At 44.3% G+C, this 16159-nt stretch overlaps 1 protein-coding gene across 1 annotated transcript in view; it reads right to left on the reverse strand.

Moving 5' to 3' along the window:
* The window catches only part of Birc6 (baculoviral IAP repeat containing 6), a gene marked incomplete at its 5' end in the record, with an annotated part of 230437 nt that extends 214279 nt beyond the window's left edge, over window positions 1-16158 (reverse strand). The window contains one exon of the mRNA XM_013013525.1: window positions 15963-16158. Within this exon, the coding sequence (XP_012868979.1) occupies window positions 15963-16158 (196 nt within the window). The remainder of the gene's footprint in view (window positions 1-15962) is intronic.
* Window position 16159: the final 1 nt, after the last annotated feature.

The raw sequence follows: 16159 nt of genomic DNA on the forward strand, positions 1-16159 counted from the left end.
AGGGTAGGGTAGGGTAGGGTAGGAGGGAGGGAGGCAGGGAGGCAGGGAGGCAGGTGGGAAGGCAATGCCTGTTTTGTACTTAGAAAACACCAGAATTCCCAGATGACTGCACAGCCTATATCTGAAGCCTAAAGTCAAAGTCTACCCAAACACATTAAAAATCTAACTAGCTGTTTTTATGTAATAGAGGAACAGATAGGCACAAAGCTCCCCTGGAAACTAGAACTGCTGCTATCTTGCATCATTCAGATTTTTGCTAAAATACTTTTTTTTTTTTGGTAGTGCTAGAGTTCTACCACTCTGAGTCACAGCATCACGTTCTGGTGGTTAACTGGAGAGATTAAGTCTCATGGACTTTGCTGCCTTCAAACAATGATCCTCAGATCTCAGCCTCCTGAGTACCTAGGATTACAGCATGAGCCACCAGCACCCACTTAAAACACTACTTTATATAGACACTCCTAATGCATCTAACAGCACACTTTTAATACAAACTTAACTCTCAAACCAGCTCTAATTTTCATTATGACATTTATCAACATCTGGCATATAGGTGCATGCATGTGTGTACATGTGCTTGTGTGTATAACAGAAATCTTCTTACTAAGCCATTAACTTTAAGAAGTGTTTTGTTGGAAATGTTCAGAAAGAAATGTACTTATTACCTGATCTATAAAACCATAACCTCTCTATGCATCACCTTTATAATAATGATTTTTTTAAAGAAGTGTTTTATTGTTGGAGACATGACAAGTCCTAAAGTGCCTACCAAATTCAAATCCCTGGGAAGGTGGCCTAGTGGTAGCATGCTCGCCTAGTACACATGAAGCCCTGGGTTCGATTCCTCAGCACCACATACACAGAAAAAGCTGGCAGTGGCGCTGTGGCTCAAGTGGTAGAGGACTAGCCTTGAGCAAAAAGAAGCTCAGGGACAGTGCGCAGGCCCTGAGTTCAAGCCCCAGGACTGGCAAAAAAAAAAAAAAATGCCCTTAAATCTCAGTACTGCCAAGAAAGTAAAAACAAAATGTTTACTGTATCATCAATGCTTCCAAACGTTTTTAAATATATCAACCATTTCATGTGGTTATTAATATATTAAGTGACAATTTGGTGAAGTGCAATGCCTGGGGCTCGAACTCAGGCCCTGGATACTGTCTGTTAGCTTTCTCCACTCCAAGTTACTATTCTACCACAGCTTCACTTCTGTTTTGGCTAGTTGACTGGAGGTAAGAGTCTCATAGACTTTCCTATCAGGGCTTGCGCTAAACCTTGATCTTTAGACTTCAGCTTCTTAAGTAGCTAGAACTAAAGGGATGAGCCACCAGAGCTCACTCACAGTTTTTTGTTTGTTTGTTGCTAGTCCTGGAGCTTGAACTGTGGATCAGAGTGCTGTCCCAAGGGCTCAAATCTAGTACCTACCACTTGAGCTTTTTTATGTGATTATTAATCAACTTTCCTATCCAGGCTGGCTATGAACCGTGATGCTTAGACCTCAGCTGAGTAGATAGAATTAAAGGCATGAGCCACCAGAGCCCAGCTCACTGTTTTTTTGTTTGTTGAGTTGGCTAGTTGGTTTTGGTTTTTTGTCCGGTCCTGGGGCTTAATTCAAGACCCAAGTGCTGGGTTCCTTTTGCTCAAAGCCAGCACTGTACCACTTGAGCCTTTTCTGTAATTATTTGAAGATAAGAATCTCACTTTCCTGCCCAGGCTGGCTTTGAACCATGATCCACAGATCCGCAGATCCGCAGATCCGCAGATCCCTAGATCTCAGACTCTAGTAGCCAGGATTATAGGCATGAGCCACTGGTGCCCAGCAAGCTCACCATTTTTAATACAAAATGAAACAAAATGTCACTGATAGCTCAATTGTCTCTGCCCTTCTTTATTCCCTTTCTCTTCTCTTTCAGCCTGTCCCTAGTATGAGGACACTTTCTTCCCCTAAACTGTCATTTTGATAAAACCATATTAAGAGGCTTCAGTTGGTTCAAAAATAAATTATGCTGAGTTAAACTATGGCAAAAAAGAAAAATAAAAAGCAATTAAAACCAGGAATGAAATAATCACAGGAGTCAGCACTAGAAACATAGAGGTAGGAGCATTATGAGTTTAATGCCAATCCAGGCTACACATAGTAAGTTCTAGGTTAGCCAGAGTTATATAGTAAGAACGTGTCTCAAAAAAAGCCAAAAAGACTGAGATGTAGAGGACCATGGTTTGGAGAAAAGTACAGGAGACTCCATCTGCAAAAGAAACAGCAAGAAAATGGATGGAGGAGTAGCTCAATTGGTAAAGCATCAACTGGGAAAGTAAGCCAAGACAATTAGCCAAGGAAGCCCAAGGTCCTGAGTTTAAACCTAACTGCCAGAAAGTCAAAACGTAAAAAAAAAAAAAAAAAAAGCTGGGCTCTGGTGGCTCATGTTGATAACTCTAACTCCCCAGGAGGCTGAGATATGAGGATCATAGTTCAAAGACAGCCTAGGCAGATGAACTACATAAAGAGCCAAAAGTGGAGCTGTGGCTCAAGTGGCAGGGAGCTAACCTTGAGCAAAAAAAAAAAAAAAACAAAACACCTCAGGGGGACTGGGAATGTGGCTTAGTGGTGGTAGAGTGCTTGTCTTGCATGCATGAGGCCCTGGGTTTGATTCCTCAGCACCACATAAGAAAAAAGCCGGAAGTGGTGCTGTGACTCAAGTGGTAGAGTACTAGCCTTGAGCTGAAGAACAGAATCCAGGCCTAGAGTTCAGGCCCCACAACCGACAAAAATAAATAAATAAAAATAAAGGAGCACAGGGACAGTGCCCAAGCCCAGAGTTCGAGCCCCAGGACAGGCACAAAAGTAAGTATATAAATAAGTAAATAAAATAAAGCTGGACCGGGCGCTGGTGGCTCACGCCTGTAATCCTAGCTACTCAGGAGGCTGAGATCTGAGGATCTCGGTTCAAAGCCATCCCAGGCAGGAAAGTCCGTGAAACTCTAATCTCCAATAAACCACCAGAAAACCGGAAGTGACGCTATAGCTCAAGTGGTAGAGCACTAGCCTTGAGCTGAAGAGCTGAGGGACAGCACTCAGGCCCAGAGTTCAAGCCCCACGACCAACAAAATAAAATAAAATAAAGCTGGATGCTGATGGCTTACACCTGTAATCCTAGCTACTCAAGGTAAAGAAGAAAAAAAAAACTCAATGGAGATGCTTATATCCAATTAACCAAGGGGGTGGGGGGGATGTGGAAGTTAAGCTGTGGCTCAAGTGGTAGAAACGCTAGCTTCAAGCACATAAGCTCAGAAACTACATCCAAGTCCTATGTTCAACTGGGACCAGGAAAGGGACAGGAAAAAAGGGAGGAAGGGGAGGAGAAGGTGGGGAGAGAAAAGGGGGGGCAGGAGAGAGAGGAGGAGGGAAGAGGAAGAGGAAGGGAGGGAGGGAGGGAGGGGAGAGGGAAGGGAGGAAGGAGGGAGGGGGATAGGGAGGGAGAGAAGGAGAGAGGGAAAAATTATCAGAACCAGAATCCACACAGTGAATTTTTTTAATTGAAAGCTATTTAACAGATAATGGATTAATATCTTGAGTATACAAAGAACTCAAGAAATTAAACAGCAAGAAATCAATCAACAAATGGGAAAACAAACTGAATAGACAGTTCTCCCAAGAAATACAATCCGCTAACAGATAGTGTAAGTATTCCACATCCTTAGCCTTAAAGGAAATGCAAATCAAAACCACATAGATACTCCAACCCCATTCCAGTGAGAGTCATAGCTGTCAAGTAAACAAAAAACAAATGCTGGATAGGATGTGGGGAAAGAGGATCTGTGATACACTGTTGGTGGGAATGTAAGCCTAAAAATCTTCCCTAGTTCCTGGCCATTCTACTACTGGACATATATCTGAAGGAGAGTAATCAGTATACCAGAAAAGACACCTGTATATCCTATCCATGCTTATTCCAACAGTGTTCACAATAACCAAACAATGTAACTAAAGCTGTGGTGTATACATACTATGGATAGTACACAGCCATAAAAAAATGAAATCATGTCACTTGCAGGAAAATTGATGCAATGAGAAGATATACTGAACAAGACAAGCTCAAAAAACAAAATATTGGCTGGGCACCAGTGGCTCGCGCTTGTAATCTTAGCTACTAAGGAGGCTGAGATCTGAGAATCACGGTTCGAAGGCAGCCCGGGTAGGAAAGTCTGTGAGACTCTTATCTCCAATAAGCCACCAGAAAATGGGGAGTGGTGCTGTGGCTCAAGTGGTAGAGTGCTTGCCTTGAGCTGAAGAGCTGAGTGACAGCGCTCAGGCTCAGAGTTCAAGCCCCACGACCAGAAAAAAAAAATATATATATATATATATAGTTATATAGTGTCACTTATATGTGGAAGCTAGACCTAAGATTCATATTCATGGACATGTACATAACTATAAACATCCATATACATAATTGCTTAAATGACTAAACATAGACCATGAGTTGCAAGTTCAGAGACTACTTAAGAGGAGAGGAGAGAATGAAGAAAGAGGCTGAATAACATATCACAAAATATATGAGAGTAGCACAGAAACCAAACAAAAGCTGGTGATCAATAAGGAGATGAGAAAAAGAGAAACAGACTATGTGGAAGGGTGGGTATGTCTAGAGAAGAGGGTAAAGAAGACTGAATAGTGTCAAAGTAGACTATTCACAACTATGAAAGTAGAACAAGAAAATCTGTTGGGGACACTGTTCCTTAGAAGGAATGGTGCAGGCAAAGTGATGGAGGGGGTAAGATTGAAATACAGTGTTAACTGTGTAGAGACAAAAAAATCCCCTCTCCTGGTATAACTGATATAACCCAATTTTCTTTTTTAATGGGATAGCTTTTGTTAACTTGTTTTCTTACAGAAAAAAAATGTTTAAAGCTAAACTACCATTTACTTCAGACATACCAATTATCCTGTTGATCTAAGATTCTGTTTTAACATTTGAACCCCTAAACCTAACTGCTCATTAAAACTAGCTGGCAACCTTTTAAGGGAAAAATAAAATGTATGCCTAAGCTCTACTTGAAACATTTAAGCCTGGGCACTGTGCTGTCCCTGAGCTTTTTTTTTTTTGGGGGGGGGGTCGGTCATGGGGCTTGAACTCTGGGCCTGGGCCTGGGCGCTGTCCCTCAGCTCTTCAGCAGTTCAAGGCTAGCGCTATACCACTAGAGCCACGGCGCCACTTCCTGCCTTTTCTGTTTATGTGATGCTGAGGAATCCAACCTAGGGCCTCATGCATGCAAGGCAAGCACTCTACCACTGAGCCACCTTCCCAGCCCTATTTTTGTTTTGTTTTGTTTTTTGTCTGTTGTGGGGCTTGAACTCTGGGCCTGGGCTCTATCCCTGAGCTCAGGATTGCGGTTCAAAGCCAGCCCAGGCAGGAAAGTCTGTGACTCTTATCTCCAATTAACCACCAGAAAACTGGAAGAGGTGCTGTGGCTCAAGTGGTAGAGCACTAGCCTTGATCTGAAGAGCTCAGGGACAGAACCCAGGCCCAGAGTTCAGGCCCCACAACAGACAAAAACAAAAACAGGGCTGGGAAGGTGGCTCAGGTGGTAGAGTGCTAACCTTGAGCAAAAAAACTCAAGGGCATAAGGGCACAACAGACAGGAAAGAAACTGGGCAAGTGGAACTACATTAAAATAAAAAGTTTCTGCACAGCTAAGGATGTAGTTACTAAAGTAGAAAGACAGCCAATCAATTAGGAAAAGAACTTTACCAGCAATATATCCGACAAAGGCTTAATGTCCAATATATTCAAGGAGCTCAAGAAACTAACCCCTCCCAAACTTCTAATAACAATTACTAAATGGGCAAGGAGACTTCTCAGAAGAAGTGGTAAGGATGGCAAAGAAACACATGAGGAAATGCTCCTCATCCCTGGCCCCAAATGAAACGCAAATCAAAACAACCCCTGACATACCATCTTACCCCAGTTAAGATTGGCCAGTATTTTGAATTCTGACAACAACAAATGCTGGCAGGGATATGGAGGAAAAGGAACCCTACTGCACTGCTGATGGGAATGTAAACTAGTACAACCACTCTGGAAAGCAGTCTAGAGGATCCTCAAAAAACTAAACGTAGACCTTCTCTACAACTCAGCCATACCACTTCTAGGCATCTACCCTGAGCATCATGAGCCAAGATATGATAAGAACACCTGCACCATGTTCATTCCTGCACTGTTCACAATACCCAAGATATGGAAACCCAGATGCCCCACAATAGATGAGTGGATCCAAAATATGTACTACCAATGTACAATGGAATTTTACACAACCATTAGAAAAAATAATGTCATTTGCAGAGAAATGGATGGAACTACAACAAATTTTGTATGTGAGGTAAGCCAAGATCAGGGAGACAAAATGGCACACGTTCTCCCTGATATGCAGAAATTAGACCTAAAGTGTAACGAGACATGACAAATTACACAAAATTCTAGATACTCACAGATAGTGAGACCAAAAGAGGTGTAATTACCTAAGCACCTCTTCATATGGATATCACATAATATACATAATGAAATGAACTCCAAAGATATGGAAACAAAGGATTTTTTTCTTTAATTATTTTTTCTTTTTCTGTATTCTTTACCTTGTATATGTAGTCACATGCACATCGTCTGTCAGGAGGTGGGGAGAGGGCACAGAGTCAGAGGAAAAAGGGAGTGCAACAGTGCAGTGCACTGGCTGCATGGAGCATGGATGAAAATGAACTATGCAACTGGTAGGTGGAGATGGGGGGGAGAGAATGAGGGACAGATGACAGTATGTGAAAGGAAATGTACTTATTACCTGACCTAAGTAAAGGTAACCCTGCTGTACATCACCTCTAAAACAAATTATAGAAAGAAAGAAAGAAGAAGAAAAAAACTCAGGGACAGCATCCAGACCCTGAATTTAAGCCCCAGGACTTGTGAAAACTCCCTCTCCCTCTCCCTCCCTCTCCCTCTCTCCTCACCTCTCCTCTCCCTCCCCACCTTCTGGTAAATGCTTTTTTTTTTTTTTGTCGGTCATGGAGCTTGAACTCTCTGGGACTGAGTGCTGTCCCTCAGCTCTTCAGCTCAAGGCTAGTGCCCTACCACTTGAGCCACAGCGCCACTTCGGGTTTTCTGGTAGTTTATTGGAGGTCTTTCCTGCCTGAGCTAGCTTTGAACCGCAATTCTCAGATCTCAGCCTCCTGAGTAGCTAGGATTACAAGTGTGAGCCACCAACGCCTGGCTAAATGCTACTTTCTTTAAGAAGCTTTCTTATTCCCCTAAAAATGAAGACACTCCCTCCTCCTTTGTATTCATATGGCATTCTGCACATCCATGCTAAGCACGCATATGACATCATCTACTACAGAGACCAGCACTGGTAGATCATAGGTAATCATAGCTACTCAATGGGGCCAGCCCAGGAAGGAAAGTCCGTGATACTCTTACCTCCAATTAACCACCAGAAAAACTGGCAAGTGGCCCAAAGTGGTAGAGCAACTAACACAGAAATCTATCAGAATAGCCAGAAACTGAAACATTGTAACTGTCAGATAGAACAGGATTCAAAACCAGGATTTCTCCATTCACTGAAGGTGAGAATGCAAATAAATGGTTCAGCCACTTTGTTTGGCAGTTTTCTTAAAAGAGTAAACATACCTTTTTCCTTATAATCCAACAATCAGACTCCTTAAAATTTACCCAAATGAAGCCAGGTGTCCTTAGCCTATGCCTGTAATCCTAGCTACTTAGGAGGCTATGGATGGAAGTTTGAAGCCAGCCTGGGCAGGAGTGTTTGTAAAACTCTCCCATTAACTGCCAAAAAAGAGGGAAGTGGAGCTGTGGAAAATGGAATAACACTAGCCTTGACTTAAAAAAAAAAAAAAAAAAGTTCAGGAACAGTGCGTAGGCCCTGAGTTCAAGCACCCAGAACAGAAAAAAAAAAAAGAAAGAAAAAGGAAAAAAAATTACCCAAATGAATTTAAAACTTATAACCATGCAAAATCCTTGAAACAGTTGTTTTTAACAACTTTATTCATAATTATCAAAACTTAGAAGCGAGCATGATGTCCTGGTGAATATGAATAAACTGTGGTACACCCAGACAACAGATATACCACTCAATCTTAAAATGTTATGTGCTTTTCACACTGTAAAAAATCATGGAAGCTGGGAACTTGTGGCTCACGCCTGTAATCCTAGCTACTCAGGAGGCTGAGATCTGAGGATCACGGTTCAAAGCCAGCCTGGGCAGGAAAGTCTGAGACTCTGATCAATTAACCACTCCAGAAAAACAGAAGTGGTGCTGTGGCTCACGTAGTAGAGAGCACTATCCTTGAGCTAAAGAGCTCAGGGACAGCACCCAAACCCAGAGTTCAAACCCCACAACCAACCCTCCTCCCCACCCCCCCAAAAAAAAGACATGGAAGTGGCTGGGTGCCAGTAGCAGATACCCCTAATCACCCTAGCTACTTAGGAGGCTGAGATCTAAAAACTAAAGTTCAAAGCCATCCTGGTCAGGGAAGTCCATGAGTCTCTTATCTACAACTAACCACCTAAAAGCCAGAAGTAGAGGAGGGGCTCAAGTAGAAGAGTGCTGGCCTTGATCATTTGTGATCAAGGCCAGCACTCAGGCCCTGAGTTCAAGCCCCAGGAGATGCACACAAAACACAACTACTTTAAACATGTATAGCCTGGCACCACTGGCTCACACCTGTAATCCTAGCTACTTGGGAGGCTGAGATCTAAGGATCATGGTTCAAAGCCAGCCTAGACAGTTAAATCCATGAGACTCTTATCTCCAACAAACCACTAGAAAACCAGAAGTGGCACTGTGGCTTGAGCAGTAGAGTGCCTGTGTTGAGCTGAAGAGCGCAGGGACAGGGCCCAAGCCCAGAGTTCAAGCCTCATGAGCCGCAATAAACACATACATACATACATACATACATACATATATACATACATACATAAAATCTAATACTATATGATTCCAACCATGACATTCTAAAAAAAAAAGCAAAATAAGGGGCTGGGAAGATGGCTCAGTGGTAGAGTGTTTGCCTTGAATATATGAGGCCATGGGTTCGATTCACCAGCACCACATAAGCAGAAAAAGCAGGAAGTGGCGCTGTGGCTCAAGTGGTAGAGCGCTAGCTAGCCTTGAGCTGAAGAGCTGAGTGCCCAGGCCCAGAATTCAGGCTCCATGACCACCAAAAAAAAAAAATTTATGGAGACTATAGTTGCCAAAAGAGAAGGGGAGAGCTGGGAGTGAACAAGCAGAGAGAGGATTTTAGGGCAGTGAAACTATGGCATTGTAATTGTAAATATGTTGTTATATATTTGTCCAAACACATAAATGTACAACACCAAGAGTGAGCCATTTCTATACTATGGACTTTGGGTGATGATGTATAGGTTCATCTACTGTAATAAACATACAACATCACCAGGCTCTGGTGGTTCATGCCTATAATCCTCACTACTCAAAAGGCTGAGAAATCGTCTGTACATCACCTTGACAATAAAAATATCTGAAACAATAAAAAAAAATAGAGGCTGAGAGCTGAAGACTGAGGTTCAAAGCCGGTCTGGACAGAAAAGCCCATGAGACCCTTATGTCGAATTAGTCATCAAAAAGCTGGAAGCAGAGCTATGACTGAAGTAGTAGAGCAATAGACTTGAGTAAAAAAGCTCAGGGTCAGCTCCCTGGACCTGAATTCAAGCCCCAGGACCAACAAACAAATAAGTAAACAACTGTTGGATCCCAAGCTGACAGTGAGGGAGGTTGTACAAATCTGGAAACGGATATATGGGAATTTTGTACTTTCTGCTCTATTTTGCTCTAAAAAAATAAATAAGCTATTTTTAACAGTGAGGAACATCTCTACTTAGGAATTAGTATATAAGGAAGCCTCTAACAAACTCACTGGTAGACATGCATCAAATAAACAATATGAATTAATTTTTTGTTAAAACATGAGTTACTGTCTGGGGAAAATTAATTATAGTAGACTAAGTATCTTTCTATAAAGATCCTGAAATAGGAGAAATATATATTTATATACATAAAAACAAGAAATTTAGGTATTCAGGACAGCAGAGTAGTAAGCTTTCAAACTGCTGAAAGGAACGTTAATATATGTTTATGGGTTCATGTCTGGCTAAAGGATTGGGAAGTGAAGATATACTTTAAGTCTTGAAAAATGAGTAAGATTTGCCAGCTGACTGAAGGAAAGAAACCTGAATTCCAAGAACAAGCAAAACTACTAGTGAGAAAATTACATGAACCAGCCTCGCAAAACAGAGAGTTAAAACTAGAGACTGGAAGAGGCTAGATCATGGAGTCACTGAATGCCAGCCAAGGGATCTGCTCAGAGCATCAGAAATTCTAACTCACAAATATTCTAATAGAGCATGCCTAGACTATGCATAACCAATGGCTCTTAATCTAGTGGTGTATTTATAAACATTTTAGATCAGATAATCTGAAAACATATTAATAGACAGTTTAAAAATTATCATCTTGACACACATTGATGGCTCACGCCTGTAACCCTAGCTACTCAGGAGGCTAAGATCTAAGGATCTCGGTTCAAAGCCAGCCTGAGCAGGAAAGACTATGACACTCTTATCTCCAATAAACCACTCAGAAAACCGGAAATGGTACTGTGGCTCAAGGCTAGCATTCTACCACTTGAGCCGAAGAGCTGAGGAACAGCGCCCAGGCCCAGAGTTCAAGCCCCATGACCGACCAAAAAAAAAAAAAGAATCATGATTCAAAGCCAGCCTGGTCAGAAAGTCCATGAGACTCTTATCTCCAATAAACTACTCAAAAAGCCAGGAATGATGTTGTGGATCATATAGAGGGCTAGTCTTTCTTAAATAAAAGAAGCTCAGGGATAGCATCCAGGCCCTTAATTCAAGCCCCAGAACTGGGGGTCTGGGGGAAGAGACCATCTTGCTAGGCACTGGTGGCTCATACCTATAATCCTAACTAATCAGAAGGCTGGAATCCAAGGATAGAAGTCTGAAGCCTTTATTTTAGCCAGTCCTGGGGTCTGAACTCAGAGTCTAGGCTCTGACCCTGAGCCTCTCGGTGCTGAAGGCTAGTAGCACCCTTCCACTTGAGCCACAGCACCACTTCCAGCTTTTTCTGTTTATGTCGAACCCAAGGCTTCATGCATGCTAAGCAAGCACTCTACCACTAAGCCATAGTCCCAGCCCTGAAGCCATTTTTGAAGCCAGCCTAGCAGGGAAGTCCCTGAGACTTATCTCCAATTAGCTACCAAAAAAGCTGGAAGTGGAGCTCAACTCAAGAGCTAGCACTGAGCAAAAAAGCTCAAGCAAAGTGTCCAAGCCCAGGGTTTAAGCCCCAGGACCGGCAGAAAAAAAAAATCCTACCACTCAATTGCATACATAAATATAAAGGTCCTGCTCCCATTATTTCCAATCTACACGAACAAGTTATCCGTTACCCATAACCTTATAAACTGAACCCCACACATCCATAAGCCATACCACTCTGTATGCTTACCAAATTCTTAATCTCCTCAAAGATGTCTTTCTTTTATGCAGAAAGAAACTTAGCTCACTGTCCATGAACTGATGAGAAGGGGTTATGTTAGGTCCATGATCACTACTGGCACCTTATCCCTATTCTTTTTAGATTGTCACCGTGTATTAATCATTAGAAGTAAGCCAGGTGCCCATGGCTCATTCCTGTAATCCTAACTATGGCACTGGTGGCTCACAAACCTGTAGTCCTAGCTACTCAGGACAACAAGGTCTGAGGACTGAGGTTCAAAGGTTCAAAGCTAGCCTGAGTAGGAAAGTCCCTGAGAATCATTTTTTGGGGGGTGGGGGGGCCTTGACCTGGGCACTGCACTGTCCCTCATCTCTTCTGCTCAAGGCTAGTGCTTTACCACTTGAGCCACAGCACCACTTCCAATTTTCTACTGGTTAATTGGAGATAGTCTCACAGACTTTCCTTGCCCAGGCTGGCTTTGAACCACGATCCTCAGATCTCAGCCTCCTGAGTAGCAAGGATTACAGGCATGAGCCACTGGTGCCCAGCTCCCTGAGAATCTTTTTTTTTTTTTTGGTCCAGTTGTGGGGCCTGAACTCTGGGCCTGGGCACCGTCCCTCAGCTCTTCACCTCAAGGCTAGTGCTCTATCACTTGAGCCACAGCGCCACTTCCGGCTTTTTTCTTTTTGCTTATGTGGTGCTGAGGAATTGAACCCAGGGCCTCAGGCATGCAAGGCAAGCTCTCTACCACTGAGCCACCTTCCCTGCCCTCCCTGAGAATCTTATTGCCAATAAACCACCAAAGGAAAAACAGTTAGAAATGGAGCTATGGGGCTCAAGTCAGAGTGCCAGTCTTGAGCAAAAAAGTTAAGGGACAGCACATGGACCCTGAGTTCAAGCCCCAGTACCAGCACAAATAGGAATATTTCATATGCATGTGTGAAAATAGAAAAATGAAGCTTATTGAGACTGGTTTGGGAATAGGGGGAGCTCAGGGACGAGGAAGAATGACAAGAAGGCATGGCTCAGTGGCTCACGCCTGTTATCCGAGCTACTCAGGAGGCTGAGATCTGAGACTCATAGTTCAAAACCAGCCTGGGCAGAAAAGTACTTGAGCCTCCAATCTCCAAAATCAACCACCAAAAAAGCCAGAAGTGGAGCTGTGGCTCAAGTGGCACAAAAGCTCAGGAACAATACACAGGCCCTAAGTTCAAGCCCCAGGGCTACACAAAAAAGAAATTTCCCGTTAAAACCAATTGGTGCCAATAAAAATGTAAAAGAGTAAGACAGAAAAACAGGAAATTTAGTTTATAAACATATAAAAGTTTCAGAACTTATTTTTGGTTAGTCTCAAACATTTTCCTGCAATACTTTCGTTAGCCATAAACTATGTTTTTAATCACATACTCAGTCCTCTAACCATATGCAATTGTATCCTATCCCATACTTTTCTAATTAACAATAACCCCACCCACCCCCTAGTTTATCTCAAATCAGTGCCACATTTTAAGGATCTACCTTTACATTCCTATTATGCACCTAAATCACACCTTTTTTTTTTTTTTGGTAATTAATTGAAGAGTCACAGACTTTCCTAGCCAGGCTGGCTTTGAACTGTGATTCTCAGATCTCAATCTTCTGAGTAGCTAGGATTACAGGAGTGAATCACCAATGCCTAACTCCAAAACCCTTCTCTTCAATAATCTACCACTAAAGTAAGTATTTTCTTCTTTTCCATATACAAGTATATAAATGCACAATTATTTTTTACAAATTCTGACATGCATCATTGTTCTCAAACTTGGCCTCCAGACACAAAAGACACCCATAAAATTCTTTCTAGCTGGGCATCGGTGGCTCACGCCTGTAATCCCAGCTACTCCAGAGGCTGAGATTTGAGGATCGCAGTTCAAAGCCAGCCAGGGCAAGAAAGTACGTGAGACTCTATCTCCAATTAGCCACTAAAAACTTGGAGGTGGTACTATGGCTCAAGTGGTACAGTGCTTGCCTTGAGCTGAAGAGCTGAAGAACAGCACCCAGGCCCAGAGTTCAAGACCACAACAAAAAATAAATAAATAGAAATTTAAAAATAAAAAAAATTCCTCTTTCTAGCCAATTCACTTGAATACTTTTGTTAATATGACTTCCTATATAAATCCTAGTAGACATTCTGAATTTTTTTAAAAATTGAAAATACTAGGAATAAGATATAAACAAAAGCCCTGCACTAGGGGCTCACACCTGTAATCCAAGCTACTCAAGAGGCTGAGATCTGAGGATCACAGTTCAAAGCCAAACCAGACAGGACAGTCCATGAAACTCTTAAATCCAATTAACCAACAGAAACCCAGAAGTGGCACTGTGGCTAAAAGTGGTAGAGTGGTAGAGCGTTAGCTTGAGCCTGAGGGATAAATAGCACACAGGCTCAGAGTTCAGGTCTCACAACCAACAACAGGAACATAAACATATGGCACAAAGTATAGATGCGTATGAAAATTATAGAATCAAATTAAAGATATATATGGAAGGGAGAGGGTTAGAGGAATGCAATTAGTGAGACTGAGGGGAGGATTCAACTCTGTAATACTTGTTTCTTATGCTGGGATACACTGTTGTTGATAGTAATTATTCTTTATTCATCTTCATTCAGATCTGTAATATCTTAAGTGAACTTTAAAAAGAGAGAGTGAGAGAGACCAACAGGGTGCAGGTGTCTCACTCCTGTAATCATAGCAGCTCAGGAGGCTGACATCTTAGGATCACCATTTAAAACCAGCCAGGGCAGGAAAGGCCATGAGACTCATCTCCAGTTAACTACCAGAAAATTGGAAGTGGTGCTGTGGCTCAAAGTGGTAGAGTTCTAGCCTTGAGCAAAAAAAAACTCAGAGCCAGCGCCCGGTCCCTGAATTCAAGCCCCATGACCGACAATAAAATAAAATGAAATAATAGAGACTTCATTACTAATGAGCACCTCCCTTCCACATATATGACAAGCTAAGATCAAGTTGCAGGAACTGACATCCTTCCTGTCATTTACAAGAAAAGATCCCAAGCCCACTATCCAAAATCTTCTGGTAGACATCACTTAGAGATGTATTCCAGGGGTATATTCGGGAGTAACCTAACATATGCCACTTATTTTGCAAGTCTCACATTCACAAAAATTACCACCTCTAATTTTATCTTTGTATACCTAAATTGCCATTTACTCTAATAAAGACATTATTACTCACACAGTAAACGTCTCCTCATATGTCTGTTAAAATACCAGCAAATTGGTAGACCACATAACTACTTCCATTTGGCTAACTGCAGTGGTATGATTTTATCTTTGTGTATGAGTTGAATTCACTCATATACTAACTTTGCAATCTTAACCTATAACCATCTAAATTAAGCCACTCATCATTTAACCACAAATGAAATGTCATCTCAGCCAAACCGAACAGAACTTAGCCAGGGCAATTACCACACGCACCCAAGCGGTCCACTGAGCGAGCCTTCACCTCGTGCACGCTGAAAGTCCTACCCCGGGCCCGACGTGTACACCACCTCAAAGTCCTTCCCTCCAATGGGGAGACGCAGCCGTACCTCCAAACCACAATCTGGCTCGCTCAAGTGAAAACAAGTTGATGGGGCCTGAAGTTTCACTCAATTCCAAACCGTAGGATCCAGATTTATCCCGGCGCCGGGGGAGTGGGGTAAGGAGCGGTAAGAGGGAAGCTCCGTGCTCGGAAACAGGGTCTCGCCTTTCTCGCCCAGGGCCACAGTCCTCCAGTCTTCGGCTTCACCGAACAGGCAGCTGGCCCGCCTACCTCCTTCCCTGCCCCCATCGCCGGCCCACCCCACCCCCACCGCCACCGGCCCCCCCACACCCCACCCCGGACACGAAGCCCGCCTGGGGGTCCGCGCACCTGCGGGACCCAGATCTTCCTTCTACCGGGGAAGTCGGTTCCGAGGCTCCCCGCCCCTCGCCTCCAGCCACCCACCTCGCCCACGAGATCAACCCTTCCAGCCTTTCTCTCCGGTCCGGCGAGGCGCGGGCCCCAGCGCTTCTCAGCGCCCCGGGCGGGAACCCAGCCTAGCCCAGCGCCGAGCCCCGAGGCCTCCCCGCCGCTCCCCGAGCACCCCGCCGGACCCGACGCCCTAGGCCCGAAAGGCAACTCCCACCGCTCCCCGACCGGCCGGTCTCTCCCTCCAGCGGCGGTCGCCGAGTCCCCAAGTCCTCCTCGGCCAGGTCCCAGGCCTCCGGCCCGGCCAGGCCCGAGCCCCCGGCCCCGCGCGGCCCAACCCGGCCCTCCCGCTACCCGCTTCCCGCTTCCCTCCGGGGCCGAGCCTCGGAGGCTGGGCGGCTTCCACCGCCCGCATCCCGCCGGCCCGGCTCCGCCCGCGGCCGGCCGGCTCCCGCCCGGCTCCCCGCACTCACTCACCGCTGAGCGCCGAGGCCTGTAGGGTGGCCCCGGAGGTGCCGTCGATGACTTTGATGGTCCCGCGGCTGGTGACGGCCAGGATGGCGTTGAGCGCCGGGTGGTAGGAGAGGCTGTGCAGCCCCTCGGCGTCGCAGCGCATGCAGCCGTCCCTCAGCACCAGCCACTCGGACACCCCGGACGCCCCCGCTGCCGCCGCC

The sequence above is a fragment of the Dipodomys ordii genome, unplaced genomic scaffold (genome assembly GCF_000151885.1).
Source record: "Dipodomys ordii isolate 6190 unplaced genomic scaffold, Dord_2.0 Scaffold20, whole genome shotgun sequence".
Classification (NCBI taxonomy): domain Eukaryota; kingdom Metazoa; phylum Chordata; class Mammalia; order Rodentia; family Heteromyidae; genus Dipodomys; species Dipodomys ordii.